The sequence below is a fragment of the Lepidothrix coronata genome, unplaced genomic scaffold, assembly GCF_001604755.1.
Source record: "Lepidothrix coronata isolate B3197 unplaced genomic scaffold, Lepidothrix_coronata-1.0 Scaffold78, whole genome shotgun sequence".
Lineage (NCBI taxonomy): Eukaryota > Metazoa > Chordata > Aves > Passeriformes > Pipridae > Lepidothrix > Lepidothrix coronata.
Window position 1 is genome coordinate 355,624 of NW_016690258.1, and position 19,460 is coordinate 375,083.

Genomic DNA, 19,460 nt, shown 5'->3' on the forward strand with positions numbered 1-19,460 from the left:
CCTCGGCCATGCCTCACTCGGGCACTGCTGGATCTCACCCCAGACACATGGGCTCCCCCTGCACCCACCTCAGGGGGCCGCTCGTGCATCCCCTGCACCCCCGGGCCCGTCCCGGTGCCCTCCTCACCCCGGCTCCTCATGGAGCTGTGTTTCCCCCTTCCCCTCTCCCCTCACGGGGCCGCGCCCGGTTTTCGCTCCCTCCCCTCACGGCAGCGAGCCCGGCTCACCCCCCCCCACCCCGCCTCTCAGCCTGCCCTGTACCCGCCCGCCGCAGCTCACCGGGGCCGGCGCTGCCCGCCCGGCCGGGACTCCGGGACAGCGGGACGCGGAGCCCCAGCGCCGCCGCTCCCCGCCGCTCGAATCAACAACAAGATGGCGGCGCTCGGGAGGGCGGGGCCCGGCGCTGGCCGTCATAGCAACCGCGCCGTCCAAGGCCCGCCCCGCCGCCCCTTTCGCCAATCCGAGCCCGAGCCCCGCCCCGCGGGAGCTTAGTGACATCGTTGATAGGCCGAGTTTGCCGTCGCTCAAGCGCAGGGCGGCCCCACCCTGTTCCGAGCGCGGACGGCAGCGCACGTTAGGCACACGTGACGCCCGCCAGCGCCCCGCCCCGCCGCGGGCCGCGCCGCCTCATTGGCTGCCCGCGGGGAGGGGGGGGCGCTCGGCCAATGGGCGCGACCCGCGCGCACGGGGGGGCGGGGCCGGGCTGGGCGCGCCCCGCGGCTCCGAGACCCCCGGTAGAGACCCCCGGGTGAGACCCCGAGTCCCCGGGCGCTGTGGCTCCGAGCTCCCCGCTCTGAGCCCCGAACCCCTCCGCCAAAGACCCCCGCTCTGAGCTCCCCACCCTGAGCCCCCCCCCGGCTGCCACTCCGAGCCGGGTCTCGCCAGCAGAGCACGCACCTCTCCGGTACAATAAAGGATTTAATTCCCCAGCGGTCATCGGTCCCCGTGGTCTCAGGGCGAGGGGGACCCCCTGGCGGAGTCACACAGGTGACCCTTCTCACTGTGAAATTTCACGGCTGGCCTCTGCCCCCCCTCCCTCCCTTTAGCCACCTACTTCCCAAATTAGTCTCCCCTCTTATCCCGCCAGCGCTTAATTTCCCCGGGAGCTGCCAGGGAGGTGTCCCGTAGCGCCCTCCTTTGAAATTCAAATAGCCAGGTTCCCACCTCTCCCGCTGACTGGCGCCTTCAAAGCTTCCCGCCGCTCCCAGCTCCTGCAGCGTCCCTCTCACCTGCGCCCACGCTAATTCACTTTTCCTTCTAATTATCAACCCGTCCCCTCCGCCGACCGGCCGCTCGTCCAACCCGCTTGCGCCCCTGAGCCCTGGAGCAAAGAAGAGCTTGAGGGAGACACTGGGCAAAAGTTTCTCACAATTACCCGTGACTGAGTCTTCTTGCCCCAGATCACCTCTCTGCGGGAGACTGCCCTGGCTGGGTCACATCCACAGGCTACAGAGATGCTGCTGTGACCAGAGGAGACCCTGCCAAAGACCTCAGCACGTCTTTCACAGTGCCAACTCCACTGCCGTGACTGCTATCCTTGTCCTGAGTCATGCCACCCACATCCCTGACTGGAGATGGCAGTAATGACCCCCACAGCAGGACAGCCACCAGCCACCAGCGGGACTGCCTGGCCACAGCACTCCCTACGGCAATCACAGCAGTGCCTGCAATCTCTGACATCATTTATTAGGTCTGCACTGTCTGAGGTGGCTCAGGGTCTGGCTGCACCCCATGGGGAGTCGGTTCAGCCACAAAGGATGGGTCTCCTCCTTGAGGGCCCCACCAGGTGTCTGCCAGCGCCCAGTGCTGTGCCTGGCACGGCCCACATGGAGCTGTGGGTTGCAGGGAGCCTCTCATCCAGACAAGCCGCTCAGATCCAGCGCCGTGCCCCAGTCACGCTGTTGAAGAGATAGTCCCTGCCGGTGCCTGAGAGGGAGGCAGCATTCAGCCACTGCCCCAGGGGTCCGGTGCCCATCTCTCTTGTCTCCAGACCCCTCTGCCCTGGGGGACACAGCCCAAGGCTGTGGGGCCATGGGACAGGGCACTCACGTGGGTCCTGAGCACGGCCATCAAACTGCCCCTGTGTGGAGGAGAGACAGGAGAGGGTGCTGAGGGTCCCAGGGCTCCTCCTGCCTCCTGGGCAGGGCACCCACCCTCACTGCCATGGCACACACTTACCTGGCTGTTGGCATGTGGGTGTCCCTGTTCCTCCTTGCCCCCGCTCTTCTCCACCACATCCCAGGAGCTGCAAGAGGGAAGAGGGCAAGAGGAGGGCACACTGTCAGTGGTGGCCCCTGGCCTTGACCCCGAGGGATGCTGTCAGGAGCGGGTTGCCAGACAGGCTTTACCCTGCCAGCTGCACCCTGTCGAGCCCATTGTCCACCTACCTGATTGTCCCCTTACCCAGTCCATGTGTCCCCGGGCACAGAAGGGGATTGTGGTAGGGCTGTGCTCCCCCAAGCACCTTTCAGCAGTGCCTGAAGGTGCTGATCTGGTCTGCCACCTCATCTGCTTGTTCCTCCACATGTTTGAGCTCAGAGGACACTGTGCTGGGGGATCTGCAGCCTCAGAGCCCCCCAGTGCCAGTGCCACCCATAGGAGCTGAGCCCGAGTCTTCTCCCTTTCATGGTCACTACAGCTCCAGTGCCACCAATCACTGGGTCCCCAATCTCACCAATGAACGTGGATCCAGCCATGCATCCCCTCAGGGTGGTTATGCCACTGAAGGTGGCTGTTATCCTGCCCGTGCACGTCTCCTCCTTGCCGTGCAGACACCCTGTGCAGGCTGGTCCAGCTCTAGTGTCTCCTTGGTCTTTGTCCTCTGCTGCCTGTCACCCTCATTGATCCTCAGGAGTGTGCAGCCTGCTCACCTCCTCCCTGGAGCTTTCCCTGGCAAGTGGGGCTCACCCCTGCCAAATGGGGGCTCCCCTAGTGAGCTGCACTGACCTCAGCCCTGGTGCTGGGACCCAGCCCTGCAGTGGGCAGCAGCACCAGCACTGTGCCATCCCACACTGTCCACTGCAGAGTTTGTGCCCCAGCCTGGCTACCAACATCACTGTCCACTGACCAAATCACTATATTTGCTCCTATGGCTCCCATCAGGGCTGAACCCTCACTCTGAGCAGAGCAACTGAGAGACCACAGCCAAATGTGGGGTGTGTTAAACACCCCTCACGTGCCGCGTCTCCCTGGCTACCTGCAAAGACACTGTGACTACCAGTATAACTGCCCTGGCCGCGCAGTACTCACCTCTTGCCCAGGAACAGCTTGCCAGGGCCCCGGCTCCTGTGGGAGAAGCAGAGGGCAGACATGAGCCCCTGGTCTTGCTCCCTGTGCTGTGCTGTGCTGTGGGCTGGGGCTCACCTGCACAGCAGGCTCCGGGCCGTGCAGCCCAGGGTGGCCAGCAGCAGAGTGCCAGAGATGGTCAGCACGGCCACAAACCAGGCTGGTGGGTGCCACACCACCTCCGTCCGCGTGACAACCAGCGGCTCCTTCTGCAGCGTCTGCAGAGGTGGTGGAGTGAGTGGGTATGGGAGGGCTGGGGGGTTCAGTGGACTCTGGGGCACTGCCTGGCCAGTGGGATCTGCTCACCGTGTGCTGGGTGGTGGTGCTGGGTGGCACTGGAGTGCTCCAGGGGGTGACGTGCATCACCAGTGCCACCACGGTGCTGCGGCGGCGGGCACCAGAGCCACCCCAAACCTCCACCAGTAGTACAAAGGTGCGGGGCTCGACTTGGTCATTGGGGAGGTAGACGACGGTGTTCCCCTCCAGCCGAAAGCGCCCATCCTCGTTGCCTGGATGAGAGGATCTGCTCAGTGCCGTGCCGTGGTGAGGGTTGGTTTGTGCTGTGGTTTGGCTGCTCCTCACCTCCAACAATGGTGTATGTCAGCGTGTCACCGTTGGGGCTGCCGTGGCACGCCAGGCTGGTGACAGGCTGCCGGCTGCCTGGAGACCCAGCCGTGATCCGCAGCTCCTGCACCTCGGGGGTGCACACTGGCACCTGGTCTGGCACGGCCTGCCAGGAGCAGGGAGTGGTGGTGTGGCACGCACAGTGCTCGCAACCCCTGCAGTTCACCCGAGGGGCCGCACTCGCACCTGCAGGCGCACGGACACATCGCACAGGCGGCTGTGCCGCTTCGCCGGGTCCAGGTCGTTGTGGGTGTCTGTCAGCCGCACCACCAGTCTGTAGCTCTTCTGCTGCTGGGAGTCCAGGGGTCCCACCACGCGGATCTCACCTGTGGGGTGGTGTGAGCTGCGGGGCACCAGTGGGTGCCACGGGGTGTGGTGGGTGCTGGGGAGGGGGCCAGGTGCTCACCAGTGCGGCTGTCAATGGAGAAGGGCTGTGCCGGGCCGGATTCCCCCTCCAGGCTGTACTCAAGGCTGTCTGGTGGGTAGTCGCGGTCAGTGCCAGCCACACGCCCCACAACACTGCCAAAAGCTCCTGTCTCTGGCACGGTGAAGGTGGCACTGTTGGGGCATGCTGGTCTGAATTCATTCACAGGTGTCACCGTCACAAGCACAGGCACACGGGCTGTGTGGCACACGGCAGCTCAGCCACGCTGGCCACTCCACAGCCCACACTGAGCTGGGCAACATGGACAGTGGCACCAGCCCTGGGGTGGGCACCTCTGGGGCAGCAGGGAAGGAATGTTTCCTTTGTGATCTGCTGGTTTTCGGATCAGGAAAAGGCTTTTCCCTCCTCCCCCACTGCGACCCCTGGGCACACCCCAGGGACGTGGGCACTCACTGCTCCGTGGGGGCTGCTCTCCTGCTGTCACCACGACGGTGGCTGTGAACTGAAAGCCCATAGTGGCCACAGCCTCTGAGTCATAGTCCAGGGTGGTGTTGACCTGCCAAGCCAGGATGGGGAGGGTCAGGCAGAGCCAAGATGCTCTGCAAAGCCAGGGTGTCCTGCAAAGTCAGGGTGTCCCACAAACTGCAATGCCAGGGGAACAGGAGGGAGCAAGCAGGAGGAATAGGCAGGCCTCGGGGAGCAGGGAGCCCTGAGGAGCCCTGACCCAGGACCTGGCATGACAGCACATGTCACAGGGTCTCCCCTGTCCCACCAGGCTCCCTGGGGTCTGGGCTTACCATCTGCCTGGGCACTGCCTGAGGCCCTGCTCACCTTCAGCTGTGGCCCCTCCATGCAGAAATGGGAGCGGGAAGCAGGGGACCCCTCGAGGGCATAATGCAGACACTCATCAGTGCCAGTAAAGTCGGTGCACCTCAGTGTCACAAGGGTGCTGCCAGGGGACACTGTCTCGGGCACCTGGGACCTGCAGTAGGGCAGCCAGCAGCTCAGCTCCTGTCCCACGTGTCCTAGGTGCAGCAAAGCATCCCATGTACCCCCACTCTCTCCCCAAACCGTACACAAAGATGGCTGGAACACATCTTGGTGCCCAGCGGTCTGTCCCCTGCATGGTGACGTTGACCATGGCAGTGTCGTGGTCAGCGGGATGCAGAGCGTTGTAAGCCTGGATGAGGAGGTGGGCACGGGCCACCTCCAGCCTGCGGGTGCTTCGGATCTCACCTGTCACTGTGGGAGGAGGCACGGCCTTGCACTGCGCACAGGGACAGGGGCAGGATGTCCCTGGGGCCCCCACCCCCCTGCTCACCCTCATCAATGGTGAAGAGCGTGGGTGCCACGGGAGCAAGGATGGCATAGCGGACATTCTCACCACTGGCATGGACCTGTGTGACCACCTTCCAGGGGCCAATGCCCTCTGTCACCGTCACAGACCGGTGTGGCTCACTGCAGGCAAAGTAGGCAGTGTGGCATGTCCTGGTGCCACCAGCACCCCCCGCCCGGCCCGACCCCACTCACGGAAAGGTGACACGGGGACGGCGCGATGGCAGCACCTCCACCGTCACAGCCCCGCTGCAGTTGTGCCCGTGGCGGTCCATCACCTCAATCTCCAACTTGAACATCTGCAGGGTAGTGCCAGGGCAGCTGTGGGACAGCCCTGAGCGGCACCAGGGATGGGGAATTGGACGGGGTGGGGATTGAGACAGGGATGAACACAGGAATGAGGACAGTAATGGGCACAGAGACAAGAATAGGGATGGGATGGGGACAAAAGACAGGGAAGAGGAGGGGGACAGGGACAAGAATAGGGCTTGAAGCAGGACCAGAGGTGGGAAGATAGGTGGAGATGGAGATAAGTTGAGCTGGAGACTGAAATGGGGACAGGAATAGGGACAGGGATGAGAACTGAGACAGGACTCAAGATGCAGAAGGGGATGGGGACAGAGCTGGAGCACTCCAAGGTCCAGGGAAAGACAAGAGCCCAATGAGAGGAGCAAGATGTGGAGAGCTGCAGGCAGTGCCAGGAGGGGCTAAGCCCAGGCTGCTGACACAGCCTGGGGATACGGGTGCCAACCTGGGTGTCCTTGCTGGGGTCAAAACCATTGTCAGGCGCCAGCACCAGGCCCCGGCGGGTGAGCGTGAGAGGTGTGTCGTGGTTTCGGAGCCTGAACTGCAGAGAAGAGGGTGATGAAAACCCCTGTCCCCCTCCTCCACAGCCGAGGTTCCACTGTCTCCAAAGCTACTCCCATTTGTGGGGGCTGCAGACCCCCGGGGAACTGTCACTCACCGTCAGCCCACCGAGTGGCTGCGGCAGCACCGCATACAAGGGTGTCCGGGGTGCCACATCTGCCAGCACCTGCACCACGTCACCCCCTGGGGCAGAGCACGACTGTGGGAGCTTGGTGCCAGCTGGCACCTGCAGCCCCCCCCGCCCCATGCCTCTGGTTCCTACCGGCACTGGTGAAGGGGGTGTCACAGCGCAGCACCTGTCCTGATGTCACCTGGACAAAGAGCCGCTCTTCCACCTCGTCCTCTCCGGGACAAGCGGCCCGGAGGGTCAGGGTGTACTGATTCACCCGGTGGGCATCGAGCTCCGCACCAGCACGCAGTGTCACCTGCCATGGGGACATGTCACTCAGCAGGGCACCCAGGGCTCCTGCCCCACTCCCTGTTCCCCAGCCGCACCTCTGCCTGGAACATGGTGGCAGATGTGGGGTTGGCACTGATAGCAATGGGGTTGAAGGGGTGGTCGGGCTCCATGCTGTCCAGGGTGACATTGGGGCTGCCACTCATGTTGCTGCAGGACACGGTCACCTCAGCCACACGGGTGCCTGGCACTGTGTCCTCACTCAGGGTCACCACACGTGGCAAGTCAGGCAGGGCTGGCAGGAGACCCCAGGGACCACCAATAGCTCACCCAGCCGTGCTTAGGGAGCTCTGCTCCTGCACTCGGGCACCCATGCTGGCACAGGTCTCTTTACTGGGTACAGTGGGTCCCAGGGCATCTCGTTCTTACCTGTTGCTTTGATGAAAGTCCCTGCAAAAAGGAGAGTGTCACCCCAGGCTGCCACAGTGTGCCCTGGAGAGACCCCAGAACTCACGGAATCATAAAATCATAGAATATGCTGCATTGGAAGGGACACATCAGAACCACTGAGCCCAACTCCTGGTCCTACACGGGGCACCCCAAGAACCACACCATGTGCCCTCTGTGATGCTCTGAAGATGCCCCAGTGGTGCCTGGATATGCCTTAGTGATGCCCAGAAGATGCCCCAGTAATGCTCTGGCAATACCCTGAGGATGCCCAGGCAGTGCCCTGAGGACACCATGGCAATGCCTGAGGATGCTTCAGCAATGCTCCCTCCCTGTTTGAACCCAGCCAGGCAGCTGCCAGCCCCTCTGCCCTTCCTGAGGTCAGCCCCAGAGCCTGTCCCTTTTCCCCCTCCTCTCAGTCACCCACTCAGGTTCTGCTAAAGGGTGCCTCTGACACTGTGACCCTAATGTTCTTACCTGGGGCATAGAGGCTGAGGAGGAGGAGGAAGAAGGTGAAGTGTTCGTGCATGCCCATAGTTCGCTGGATGTTTGGGACAAGCTGCAGCCGGTTGCCAGGGGTGCTGGGCACCACCCCGGGCTGGCGTCACGCTGGCCATCCCCACCCGTGGTGGCCGACCCAGTCAGGGGAGGGACAGGGCACGGCCCCAGTGCCCCCTCTCCCAGCCCCTCGCCCCTCGCAGCCACGATCCGTGGGGTTTGGCTGCCACCCCACGCCGCCTCGCCACGCGGCACGTTCGGGAACCGGGAAAATTAGCTGGGAGGTAATTTTTGGCCGTGTTCTCCTTCATTTGCAAACCAGCGCCGCTTTTCTCCGGGATCCCTATTAAACGCTATTAGCTGCCAATTAACGGGCTCTGCGGCCGGGGTCACTCTTCCCTTCCCTCCTCCAGCGCCCAGCCCGTCTCTGGCAGCCTGGTATAGGCGGGTGTCCCGCAGGGACCCCGTACCGGGGCTGCCCCGCTTCTCGCCGGGGCTACTCGGCCCCGGTGCCCTCGGGGCTGCCGGCCGGGACGCGGGTCCCGCCTGGCGCGGCGGTGCCCGGGTGGTGCCCGGCGCGGGGCCCCGGGGCGGCGGGTGGGGTCCGGGGGCGGGGCGGGGCCCCGGGGCGGCGGTGCCGGTGCGGGCCGGGCTCACGTTACGGCGGCCCCATTGGCCGGGGCGGGGCGGGGCGGGGCCGCCGGGCAGCGCCGGGAGGCGGCGGGCACGGCCGGGCGCTCCGTCCGCTGTTGCTGCTGCTGCCGCTGCCGCTCCGCCACCGGCACCGACACCGACAGCACCGGGAGCGGGGCCAGGAGCAAGACCGGGCATGCACAGCGCCCGCCCGGACGAGCTCGGCGCCCACCGGGTGAGTGCCGCCGCGAGCACCGGGACGGGACGGGACCACCGTGCCCGCGCCCCGCCGCCCCACCGAGGCATTGCCGTGACGTCCGGGCGCCGCCGGTGACATCAGCGCCGTGACATCACACGCGAGGCCAAGGCGGCGCGGGGGACGGGGCCGACTGGTGGGACACGGGTGGCTGTGGGGACGCGACAGTGTCCGGCTGTCAGGGTGCCAGTGGCAGAGTCCCCCCGGAGCTGCCATCCTGCCGCCCAATCTGGGCTGCCCCAAGGGACGGCGGTGACAGGGTGGCCCTTTGGCTCCCCTGGGCCTGCCATATGCCTACCCAGCGCCCAACAGCCGGCTGCCCCTGCGTTCCCGGCCAGCGGCGGGACTGGGCAGCTCGGGGCGGTGGCAAGTAGGGCTGGATGAGAGGGTCCCAGCCTGCGGGGAGGGGGACAGGGACCGGAACGTGGACGTGGACTGTCACAGCCCTGCTAGAGGGTCTGTCAGGGACAGCCAGAGGGGACAGGATTATCCGTCCACGGGAGCGATCCCTCCTGCACACTCAGCTTCCCGCGACTCCAGCGCGGACAGGAAAGCGGACGTAACACCCTGCTTTTGGGTTCAGACAATAGGAATTCAAGAATGAGGAGCGGCCCGGCAATGGGAGCCAGGCGGCCCTTCCAGCGCCCGCCCGGCCACGCTCCGTTCAGCCCTGGCTGCCTCGGCCCCCTGTATTCCGCGGTGTTTGGTGGTCTCTGGCACTGGGCAATGGCCTGGTTGCACCCTGACGTCACCTGGGGTGTCCCCAGCGGGAGGGCACGGTTTGGGTGGGTGGCCCTGCCAACGCACGGGTCGAGTGCCCCACCCCGGCACCCGCGGGTGCCCTGGGGCTGCCGCTGGCCCTGTGCCACCGAGTGGGGTTGTGCCGGAGGGGTGTCTCGGCTGCCTCCCCACCAGGCCGGGAGGACTCCAGGGGCCGGCGGGGGGGGCAGTGGAGCACCCGCTCCTACGTGCCGTGGCCCTCTGTCATTTCCCGCAGGCACGGCCGGGGCTGGGTGCCTGCTTGCTCACCCAACATGCCGCTGCACGCCGGCCGGCTCCGCGCAGGAGCCGCAGGAAAGCGGGGCCCGGGGCTGCGGGCAAGACGGGACCTGCACCCACTCCCCGCACCCTGCTGCGCGCCTATTGCGCCAGCAAAGCCCCCCCGAGCCGGGGTGGGGGGCGCGGGGTGGGATGAGAGGTGGCGGTGCTGGCTGGGGACAGTGGGGACCGCTGTGCTGATTGTGCCCTTTCCCTGCAGTGGTGCCGGCGCGAAGCAGGGGCGGCGACGCGGGCACACATGCACAGCACGCGGCAGGCCCCGCACCACGCAGGGGGGGCGTCGGGGCCGCCCCCCCGTGCCCCACGCCCCGGTTCAGCGGCGGACTCGGCCTGCAGCCTGGATCCAGGCGGCGAGGAGGAGGACGGGGGGGGCCCGGCCGCCCGCTCCCCCCCGGCCAGCGAGCGCAGCCTGGAGTTCGACTCGGGGTACTCGGAGGCGTCGGGGGGCACTTGGCGGGAGGAGGACGTGCCCGTGCGGCGCCGGCACCTGCTGCCCTGCCAGCGGGCACACCGGCTCTCCGCCGGCCCCGCTGCCCCGCCGCCCGTCCCCGCCCGCCGTGCCCGCCCCAAATCCACCTCGGACGCCTGCCTGGAGCAGTGGCGGGCGCTGGAGCCCGCCGACACACAGGACTGGACTGTAGCGCTGCTGTCGCAGAGCCGGAACCGGCAGCCCCTGGTGCTGGGTGACAACTGCTTTGCTGACCTGGTGGAGAACTGGATGGACCTGCCCGAGGTGGGCGCCGAGCCGCGGCGCCGAGCCCCCGCCGAGCCCTCCCGCCGGTTGGCCAAGCCCCCCGCCTTCCTGCTCAGCCTCTCGGGCAATGTCCGCCGCAAGCTGGCCAACATGGCCCGGCCCCGGGCGGCCGAGGGTGCCCGGCCAGGGGGCCGCGATGCCACCAAGCGTTTCTCCTGCCCCCTGGGGCTGGGGGGGCAGCCCAAGGGTGCCTGCTTCCACCAGTCTCACAGCAACATCGCCCAGCTGGCCACGGACTTCCACCGCTTCACCGCCCTGATGAACAGCCGCAGCCGCCAGCCCATCATCTGCAACGACGTTATCGGCTACATTTAGCCCCGCTGCTGCCGCCCGCACCCCCTCCCTGTAAATAAACCCCGGTTTTGTACGGTGTGGGCACTGCAGCGTTTATCAAGGGGGGTGCCTGTGCCCAGACTCTGGACAGGGGCAAGCAGGAGTTTTTGTGACAGTGGTTCCCGCAGCTTTTATTGCGTGGGGCAGGAAGTGCGGGCCCCTTGCTCAGGGTAGGGAGCAGAGGAGAGGAGGACGCTTATCTTCATCCTCAGCATCCTCTTCCTCGCACACATAATGCAGCTCCAGGGCCTGCTGCTGCGGCATCCCGGCATCCTCCAAGATGTCCGATAACCTGTAGCAGGGAAAGGGGGTTTTGGGGACATTGGCTTGCCCCCCAAGGCTGGCTGGGTGCCTGGGGGTGCCTTGGGCCCCTCAGGGGTGTCCAGCCAGGCTGGTGGGACGCAGGGGCCATCAGAAAGGGGCCGGGCAGGGGTCCCGCCACGGGAAGCGCTGCCGGCAGGATGTTTATCCAGCAGCTGGCTGGGAGCTGCACTGCAGCTGGAGCAGCTCAGGATGGAGGGAGAGGAGGCTGAAAGCCCCCCCTCCGGGCAGAATTGGCCCTGGAGCTGGGGACCTACCTCTGTGCCTGTTGCTGGGCCCGTGTCTCTTCATTGTCTCCCTTGTTGTAGAGTATGGTGTCACCATGCAGGAGCGTGGTCACAGTCCAGCCATGTGTTCTCTGCAAGAGTTGGGTGTCAGCATCTGTCCCTTTAACCCCCAGGGTGACCTGATTGGGTGCTGCTGGCACTGGGCTCACCTGCAGCCAGTCCAGCACCTCCTGCACCGTCATTGCCTGCCCGTCTGCGCTGACTGCCCTCATCTCCAGCCGGTCCCAGCAGCTCCATTCACACCCGCCGTACTGTGAGGGGGAACAAGGGATTGCAGCCAGCACTGGCACCCCATATCACCCCATACCAGCACTGGTACCCCATGGGGCAGAGACTGGTGTGGCATGAGGGCTGGGGGACATCAGGGCAGGCAAAAGGACCAGTCAGGGGACAGGGGGAGAATGGTGGTCCCCTGTGGGAAATGAAGACACAGCTGTCCCATGAGCATTGCTGGTGTTCAGGGGCAGCTGGGGACACAAATGTCCCCTCAGCGCTGCTGAGGTCCAGGGGCAGTTGGGGCCACAACTGTCCCTCCAGCACTGCTGGGGTCCACTGCAGGGGTCGGGGTCGGTGTAGGGCCAGCACTGCCCCCAGCCCCAGGCCAGGATGGGCACACAAAGGGCCATTGAAGTGCTGCCCAGCCCCACACAATCACCTCTTCTCAAGCCCGTGGCCCCCCGACCCCGGCTCCAGCCCAAGGAGACCAGTGCGGCGCCAAGCCCGGGGCCAAGTGCCGGATGCGGCCCCGCACCGTCTGGCAGGGCTGCCCGGCCATCTGCCCTCGCTGCAGGCACCACCAGCCCTGCCCGCCTGGCCCCAGCCCTGCTCGGGAGGGGTGTTCACACCTGGTCACTCTCCCTCCTGCCTTCTGCTGCCTTCTCACCTCCGCCTTCTGCTGCCTGCACTTATCCCACTGGGGTGGAAGGGCTTAACCCCATCCTCACCGGGGCAGTGACTGCCCAGTGCAGAGGGAATGCCATTGCCCATCCCAGCACCCTGAAAACACATCCTTCTGGCCCTGAGAAGCACATGCCTCTGAACTGCCCCCAAGGTGGGCTCCCCAGGCCCCTTTGGGGACACAGGTCACACCAAGTGAGCCTGGGGGACATGTGCTCCCACCACGGCCAAGCAGCTGGGTGTGAAATGTCACACCGGGTGTCCTCACCATGGGACATAAAGGTGCCAGGTGCTGCTGCAGGGACCTAAGGGCAGGGCCAGTCCCAGCAACATCCTCCATCCAGGGACAGTGCCAACCCAGGGGCACCGTGGCCAGGATGGCACAGGGCTGGGCAGCCCACAGGGCACAAGAGGGCTGTGGGGCAGCCGTCAGTCCAAAGTGGTGCTGGAGTCGGCAAGGCAGTGGAGTCGCCTCCCTCCCCCTCTTCCTGCCCCCGGCCCTGGGCCCCCCGGGCCAATCTGGTTCCAATCGGCGCTTCCTGCCGTGCCGGAAGGGCTGCCTTGCACGCCATAAACCCCCAGACAAAGGGGCCTCTATAGCCCAGACGGTCCCAATCTGGGCCTGCCCCCGCCCCCGCTCTCCCTCCCTGGCCCCCCACCGCTGGGACCCCCGGCCCCGCTCCCCCCGGGCGGCCCTTCCCGGCCCGGTGCCAGCTGCTTTCTGGCTGCTGCAGCTGGTTTCCATAAGCCAGATGTGAGCGGCTGCAGCGGCCTGCCACCCCTGGCCGTGGGGCTCACCGTGGGGCCCGCCGTGGGGCAGCAGGGCTGCCTCACCCCATGGGCACCCCAGAGCATCCCGGTTGGGCCCTAAGCTGGGGCGGGTGGGATAGTGGCAGCAGCTCAGTGCTGGCGGGTAGCCACGGGAAGGAGCTGGTTCCCCGCTGCCTGGCAGTGTTCCTGACCCAGTGACACCCGGAACCATTGCTGTAGTTCTACAATCAGGGCTGCCCCTTGCTCCTGGCTCTCCCTGACATTGTCCCACTGCAGATGCCACCAACCCCTAGGTGTCCCCCACCTGTGCTGCCCCCAGGGAGAAGTTCCTACCCAGTAGGTGGGCGGCGGGAGCGGGACGCGGCGGAGCAGCAGGCAGTTGGACAGGGAGATGTTGCTGTTGCGGTAGCAGCTGAGGTCCTGGCACCCCCACACCAGCTTGTAGACCTCCAAGCATGCCAGCCCAGCCACGGCTGCCGTGGTGGTGATGATGGCAGGCAAGATGCGCCCGGCGATCCGCTTGCTCTGAGGAGAGGAGGGGTGTCACCAGCTGCCCCATCCAGGACAGGGACCCCATGAGCCACCTCTCTCACCGTCATCCAGTCAGTGGGGGGGATGCCATAGTTCTCTGCACGCAGGTTGGATGCTGCAGTGATAAAGTCCACGTGGATATTGTTGTCCTGTGCGGAAGAGTGTGGGGACATGAGCATCCTATGGGGACATCAACCCCCCAAACTGAGCAGGGCCACCTGCCCGGCTCCAGTACCTTCTCAAAGTGGATGGGCTCCATCAGGGGCACTTGCGCCTCCTCATGCCCCATCAGCTCCTGTCTCTGCTGCGCCAGGTCCTGGATAAGCTCTGTCAGCTGCCTGCGGTCTGGGGGCACATGGACCCTTGGTGTGGTACCCCTGCGCTGTGGCACTGCAAGGGGCACGGCACAGTGCCCCCACCTCAGTCCAGGTCCTGCTGGGTGCTGGAGCAGGGAGGAGCAGTTGCAGCCCCACCGCCACCAGGCTGGACTGAGGGACCTGGGGACGTGCCCGAGGGGACCAAGGAGCGTGAGAAGCCTCACCTGTGGGCTTCTGTGCCTCCTCCTGCTCCTCCGTGAGGGGGATCTGAAGCCCTTCCTGGAGTGCAGAGGGTGGCAGGACCACACTGCAGAGGATGTCCTGAGTGGCTCTCCGGTCCCTGCATGGTGGCACCCTGTGTACTTGGGCAAAGAGGTGGGCAGTGGCCAGGATATAGTCCAGGTGGGTGTCCTGCAGGGCAGAATGGGGCTATGGGACGCCTTGCTGGGGTGGTCCCACACGGCCAAAGGCTGCCTGCACTGCCCCGAACTGGTAGAACAGTCTGGCTTTGTCCCAAGGTGGAGATGGAGGAGCCTCTCCTCCTCAGGCCAGAGAGCACATGCAGGCTGTACCCAGAAGTGCCCTTGCTGACCACAGGACAAGGACAGACCCAGCCCAGGACCTGTCAGCCCTGGACAGACTGTGGCAGATGGAGCACAACCACAGTCCAGCATCCCTGTACCCCTGGCACAGGCTCAGCTCTCCTTCAGCCCACACTGTCCCCGTGAGGGACCCCCCAGCTCTCCCTGCACTCACATTCTCGGGGTTGAATGTCAGTGGATGGGGACAGCTCTTGTCCCCTGTCCAGAAGGGGACGCCCAGGCTGGTTTCCTGGAACAGGGAGAGAAGAGTCAGGCCCAGGGATGCGTGTCCCTGGCTGCAGTGAGGTGGCTGGAAGGGGTGCAGGGGTGCCAGCCCCATGGGCACTGGGCTCACATGCTCCGGGGGGTAGATGTGCAGCAGCTGGGCGATGGCATCGTGGTAGCGGCTCTGCCAGTGCCGGCGTGCCCAGAGCACACAGTCCCGCCAGTCCCGCGGCCGCTCCCGCAGCCTGTCCCGCACCTGCTCCAGGACCTTCAGGGCCTTCCCCGCTGGCAGCTGCTCCAGGAAAGCTGGGTCTCTGTAAAACCAGGCACTGCTGATGCTGGCCTGAGAGCAATCCCACGGGACACCTGGGTGGGATGCAGCAGTCTGGCATCCTCTCCCCAGCCCCAGCAGTGCCCTGGCAGAGCTGGCAGCTCCTCTCCCAGTGTCATTGCCCCCAAGCCCACTCACTCCATGAACCGGTTGATGTGCTCTGCAGGCAGCTGGAAAAGCCCCTCAAACTCATCATGGGCCCACTGTGGAGGGAGAGTGGGTGTTGAGCACGGGGATCCCCCCTCATGGCCAACCCAAACCCAGTAGGAGGAAGATACTATGGCAGGGCCAGCAGCAGCACTCAGGCTACCAGCAGGAAGCAGCTGGGGCTGTATCCTGCCCGTGGCTCACTGCTGGAGGGGAAACAGGGAAGGCAGACAAAGGTCATGGTGCCTCCTTGCTGGGTGCTGTGGCCAGGGTGGCTCAGCCTACCTGCAGTGTGTGCTGGATGGTGCGGGGGAAGTACCGCAAGGTGCAGGAGGCGAAGGTGCCATCCCTGGGGGTCCCACCCGGCTCCAGAGGCTTGGTCAGGTGTGGCACCATGGGCAGCACATTTCCCCGCGGCCCCTCTGTGCCCGAGTCCACCAGTGGTGTGAGGCATCGGAGGCAGCAGCTCTCCAAGTAGGTGCCTGCAGGGAGCCAGGAATGCTGGGGAGCCAGGGGGTACATCCAGGGGCTCAGCCCCTTTCCTCTTCTCAGCACTCACGGGCCTCCATTGTGTCCAGGGCGCTGGTGACACCGTCCAGGCGCCGGAAGAAGTTGTCCCCATAGAGTGGCTCAGTGGCAGGTCCCACCTGATTCTGCTGAGCTGTCACCCTGACGTGGGGGTTCATTCGCCGTATGGCCTTCGCGGCCACCACAGACTTAGGCTCCTGCCACGGCAGAGAGGGGATGGTCAGCACTTTCCCCCCTACAGCCCCTGGGACAGCCAAGATGCCCTTCAGGGGGAACTCAGTCCCTGCCTCATGCCGCCTCACCGATATATCTGCTGAGCGGTAGAGAAACTGCCGATGGAGGTTGGAGAGGGCAACAGCGTCCATGTCGGTGACGATGAGTTCCCCGCCTGGCCCTGCCGCCAGCCCCATCATGGCAAAGTTTTTCAGCAACTCACAGCCGATGGCGCCGGCTCCCACCTGCCAGGGCAGAGCGGCTGCAGCTCCCCACCTGCTGGTTGGATGCTCCACAGCCTCCCAGCGCTGTGGCCCCTGCCCCAGCTCACCACCAGGTACTTCTGGCGACCCAGCTGCTCCTGGAAGTTGGCCCCGAAGACGGCGATCTGGCCGTCGTAGCGAGAGCCTCTCTGCCGGGATGAGGAGCCGTGTAAGCCCAGTGGCCATGGCACGCCAGGCACCCGGGAGGGGCTGGGCAAGGGGTCTCACCGGGGCACAGTCCACCTCCGTCAGCTGCGCGGCTCCCGCCAGCGCCAGGCACTCCAGGGCATCGAAGTACAACCACTGGTTCAGGGGCAGGAACTTCCTAGTGATGGCCTGGGGCGAATGGCCCTGTCAGCTGGTGGCCAGCGCGGTGTTCACCCCCCACCCCGCCCCAGCCCTGCTGCCCGTCCCAGCGTCCCCAGGCGGGCAGCAAGTGCCCTCTCGTGGCCACCAAACGCCAGTGAACAGCCATGGCCAGCGGGACCCCAGGGGTGGGACCCCCGCCCCCGCTCACCTTCAGCACCTCCTGGGCTGCCAATGCCCCGACGACGGCGGCCACGGGGCACAGGTTCCCCGCGCTCACGCAGGCAAAGGCGCGCACGATGTCCTCATCCAGGGGACCCTGCTGCGTCCCCAGGCTCCACGCCAGCTCCAGCACCCGCTCGGCATCTGCCTGAGGGCAGAGGGGTGAGGGGAGCCCCCGGCGGAGTGGTGAGGGGCCGGAGAGTTGGGCAGGGGCAGGACGGGGACTCACCAGCACCCGGGGCCGGGGCAGGCAGCCCTGCTCCCTGCGAAACGCGTGAAGGGCCCGGAAGGCGATGTGCAGGCTGCGGCTGCGTGGCAGTTCCTCAGGACTTGCCACCTGGATCTTGGGCTCCTCCAGTGCCCGGCACAGGGGCTCCTGCCGGCACAGCACCAGGGATTGGGTGAGTGCTTCCCCAGGGCCAGGCACGGCACAGCACAGCACGGTGGTGCCCCAGCCCAGGCAGCAGCACCCCGGGGCCAAGGGGGACTTACATAGGAACACTCCTGGGGTTGCCGCACCTCTGAAACCAGGCCCCCACGGCGGTAGGGTGAGAAGGAGCTGGTATCACCAATCTCCAGCCTGAAGGCATCTGGGGATGAGACGGGAGTGGACGTCACGTCAGAGTCACCATCAAGGGCCCAGTGAGGTCCCCAACCCTGAGCCAGGGCAGCTGGGACCCCCCAGGGGTCTCACCCAGCACATGCACGGGGACAGGCTCCCGGCCGTTCAGCTCTGTCATCCCCTCCACGCCAGAAAACGTCACCAGGTCACCGTCGCAGAACAGGTGGCCGTGGCTGTCCTCTGTCCCCACGCACGTCACCACTCCTGGGTTGCCCTGAGGAGGGGAAGGGATGTGAGGGTGGGGGACTGGTCTAGGGTGGCAGAGAGCCAGCAGAGGGGCAGCAGCATTTTGGGGGACCCAGCGGGGGCTGCCCTCTGTTCTACCTGGGAGATGTGCTGCACGGTGGCACACACCGGGTCTCCTTCTGCTGGGTCATCAATGACGAAGTGCTCCCCAAAGTCACAGAACAGCTGCCTGGAGAGGACCGATGGGGCTTTGCTGGAGAAGCTGCCTTATCAAGCTGCCCCAGCACTGCCAGATCCTGCCTGGGCCAGCGGGATGGGGACTGCAGCACAGGGCTGGGAGCTCTGGGGATAAGGTGACTTGGAGCCAGTGGCAGGGCCTCATGGCAGAGATCCCTTACCCTGCCAGCCCCTTGGCATCGGCCACAATGAAGCAGATGCCCCGAGCATGGCAGAAGTCCCCGACGCGGAGCTGCTCCTCCAGCGGCGACTCAGTCAGCACCACCACCTGTGCCAGGACTATCAGTGGATGCCACCATCCCAAGGGGCCCCAGGGCATGGGGACACAGGCTCACCTGGAAGGAGGCGAGGAAGGCCTCTGACAGCTCCCCGGTATGAGCCTCCACCACCACACTGGGGTTCAGCTCAGCCAGGACTCGCTGGGATGCCTCAGCACGGTTCTGGCCCACATCGCTCTGCCCCAGGAGGAACTGCAGAGTGGACAGGTGGTAGGGCACCCTGCAGGTTTGGGGTGCAGTCACCACAGTGAGGTGCTCCACAGGTCCCTGTCTGCACTGGTGAGGAGGCCTCTGCTGAGGACCCTACCTGTGACAATGAGGGCACCCTGAGCCTTACCAGGACTCCCAACCTGTACCTATTATTGAGAGCCCCCTCACCCTGTACTCATACCTGCAACAGGGATCCCCCATCTGCATCTGCAGCCATTACTGTGACCTCCATCCATACCCATACCTGGTATTGGGACCCCCACTGGTCTGCACCCATACCAAGACCCTTGTCTGTTACCTGTATGTCATGGGGCCTCCATCCAAACCTGCGCCCATTACTGGGAACCCTGTCTGTATCCATATGGGGATCCCCATCCATACTTGTACCGAGTACTGGGACCCCACCTGGGTCTGTACCCATAATCAGGACCCCTGTCTATACCCATACATGTTACGGGGACCCCCATCCATACCTGTATCAACCACTGTGACGTCTACCCTACCAATACATATTAGTGGGACCTCTGTCCATGCCTGTTACCAGGCTCCCCACCCATATCCGTACCTACTACCGGCATTTCCCCTCGTACCTGCTATGAGACCCTCACCTGTGCCTGTACCCGTCACCTTGAACCCACACCTGTACCCATTACCGGGAGCCCCGCCCGGCCCCGCCGGTACCTGGTGGGCGCGGTCGGCCGCGCAGGCGGCGCCGCGATCATGCAGAACGACGCGCCCCGTCCCCGACAGCACCAGCGCCGCCGCCACCTGCGCTCCGGTCCCGCGGAGCCCCGACACCAGCACCGCCGCGCCGGGCAGCCGCCGCGCTCCGCCGCCCAGCACGTACCTGCGGGTAGCGGCGGGGGGTGTCAGCGGGGCCCGGAGGCCGTCACTGGGGCCTGGGGGCGCGCCGCCCCCGCCCTCCTCCTGCCCCTGCCCCGGTGCCGTTCCAGTGCCATCCCCGCACTCACAACTGCCGCGAGTACCGCGACTCCTCGTCGCTTCCCGCCATGGCGGCCTCGCCCACCGGGCAGGCCCCGCCCCGGGGAGTGTCGTCCCGGAGGCCACGCCCCCCAGCAGTGTCAGGAGACTGGCTGACGGAGGCCACGCCCCC

At 65.7% G+C, this 19,460-nt stretch overlaps 4 protein-coding genes across 8 annotated transcripts in view; 1 reads left to right on the forward strand and 3 right to left on the reverse strand.

The window, feature by feature from the left end:
- IP6K1 (inositol hexakisphosphate kinase 1) overlaps window positions 1-378 on the reverse strand; it is a 37,537-nt gene extending 37,159 nt beyond the window's left edge. For all 4 annotated transcript variants that reach the window (XM_017820049.1, XM_017820050.1, XM_017820046.1 and 1 more), the window contains exon 1: window positions 280-378. The gene's annotated coding sequence lies outside the window, so the exon portion shown is untranslated. The remainder of the gene's footprint in view (window positions 1-279) is intronic.
- Window positions 379-1,864: 1,486 nt separating this feature from the next.
- CDHR4 (cadherin related family member 4) lies at window positions 1,865-7,980 on the reverse strand. The gene is made up of 20 exons (XM_017819968.1): window positions 7,818-7,980; window positions 7,323-7,343; window positions 6,992-7,188; window positions 6,759-6,921; window positions 6,594-6,679; window positions 6,381-6,476; window positions 5,825-5,928; window positions 5,616-5,752; window positions 5,371-5,536; window positions 5,126-5,276; window positions 4,748-4,850; window positions 4,316-4,531; window positions 4,096-4,235; window positions 3,868-4,015; window positions 3,592-3,794; window positions 3,364-3,503; window positions 3,250-3,285; window positions 2,179-2,245; window positions 2,050-2,080; window positions 1,865-1,926 (listed from the first exon to the last, which is right to left on the reverse strand). The coding sequence occupies exons 1-20, from the start codon at window positions 7,873-7,875 to the stop codon at window positions 1,871-1,873; spliced, it is 2,319 nt and encodes a 772-aa protein (XP_017675457.1). The 5' UTR covers window positions 7,876-7,980; the 3' UTR covers window positions 1,865-1,870.
- Window positions 7,981-9,761: 1,781 nt separating this feature from the next.
- Window positions 9,762-10,878, forward strand: FAM212A (family with sequence similarity 212 member A). The gene is made up of 2 exons (XM_017819835.1): window positions 9,762-9,899; window positions 9,986-10,878. The coding sequence occupies exons 1-2, from the start codon at window positions 9,762-9,764 to the stop codon at window positions 10,853-10,855; spliced, it is 1,008 nt and encodes a 335-aa protein (XP_017675324.1). The 3' UTR covers window positions 10,856-10,878.
- A 41-nt stretch (window positions 10,879-10,919) lies between these two features.
- Window positions 10,920-18,812, reverse strand: UBA7 (ubiquitin like modifier activating enzyme 7). Of its 2 annotated transcripts, none has more exons than XM_017819960.1 (23): window positions 18,645-18,812; window positions 18,194-18,328; window positions 18,020-18,126; window positions 17,760-17,850; window positions 17,508-17,649; window positions 17,306-17,403; window positions 17,043-17,189; window positions 16,803-16,961; window positions 16,514-16,621; window positions 16,354-16,434; window positions 16,112-16,267; window positions 15,841-16,006; window positions 15,567-15,763; window positions 15,273-15,337; window positions 14,934-15,117; window positions 14,754-14,828; window positions 14,222-14,408; window positions 13,916-14,070; window positions 13,743-13,829; window positions 13,483-13,674; window positions 11,631-11,732; window positions 11,452-11,552; window positions 10,920-11,165 (listed from the first exon to the last, which is right to left on the reverse strand). In XM_017819960.1, the coding sequence occupies exons 1-23, from the start codon at window positions 18,765-18,767 to the stop codon at window positions 11,039-11,041; spliced, it is 2,985 nt and encodes a 994-aa protein (XP_017675449.1). In that variant the 5' UTR covers window positions 18,768-18,812; the 3' UTR covers window positions 10,920-11,038. The 2 variants fall into 2 exon arrangements, with proteins under 2 accessions (XP_017675449.1, XP_017675450.1); XM_017819961.1 differs by having other exon boundaries at window positions 13,916-14,025; window positions 18,645-18,811.
- Window positions 18,813-19,460: the final 648 nt, after the last annotated feature.

Excerpts from the sequence above, each read along its gene's own strand:
- UBA7 (XM_017819960.1), bottom strand. The coding sequence starts at position 18,767 with ATGGGTACAGACCCAGGTGGGGTCCCAGTACTCGGTACAAGTATGGAT. Across the intron at positions 16,268-16,353 it reads GTCGCCAGAAGTACCTGGTG|GTGGGAGCCGGCGCCATCGG; the intron begins GTGAGCTGGGGC and ends CTGCCCTGGCAG. Across the intron at positions 15,764-15,840 it reads CCTGGACACAATGGAGGCCC|GCACCTACTTGGAGAGCTGC; the intron begins GTGAGTGCTGAG and ends GGCTCCCTGCAG.
- FAM212A (XM_017819835.1), top strand. The coding sequence starts at position 9,762 with ATGCCGCTGCACGCCGGCCGGCTCCGCGCAGGAGCCGCAGGAAAGCGG. Across the intron at positions 9,900-9,985 it reads CAAAGCCCCCCCGAGCCGGG|TGGTGCCGGCGCGAAGCAGG; the intron begins GTGGGGGGCGCG and ends CTTTCCCTGCAG.
- CDHR4 (XM_017819968.1), bottom strand. The coding sequence starts at position 7,875 with ATGGGCATGCACGAACACTTCACCTTCTTCCTCCTCCTCCTCAGCCTC. Across the intron at positions 5,277-5,370 it reads TGTGTTCCAGCCATCTTTGT|GTCCCAGGTGCCCGAGACAG; the intron begins GTACGGTTTGGG and ends GCCCTACTGCAG. Across the intron at positions 3,795-3,867 it reads GACATACACCATTGTTGGAG|GCAACGAGGATGGGCGCTTT; the intron begins GTGAGGAGCAGC and ends CCTCTCATCCAG.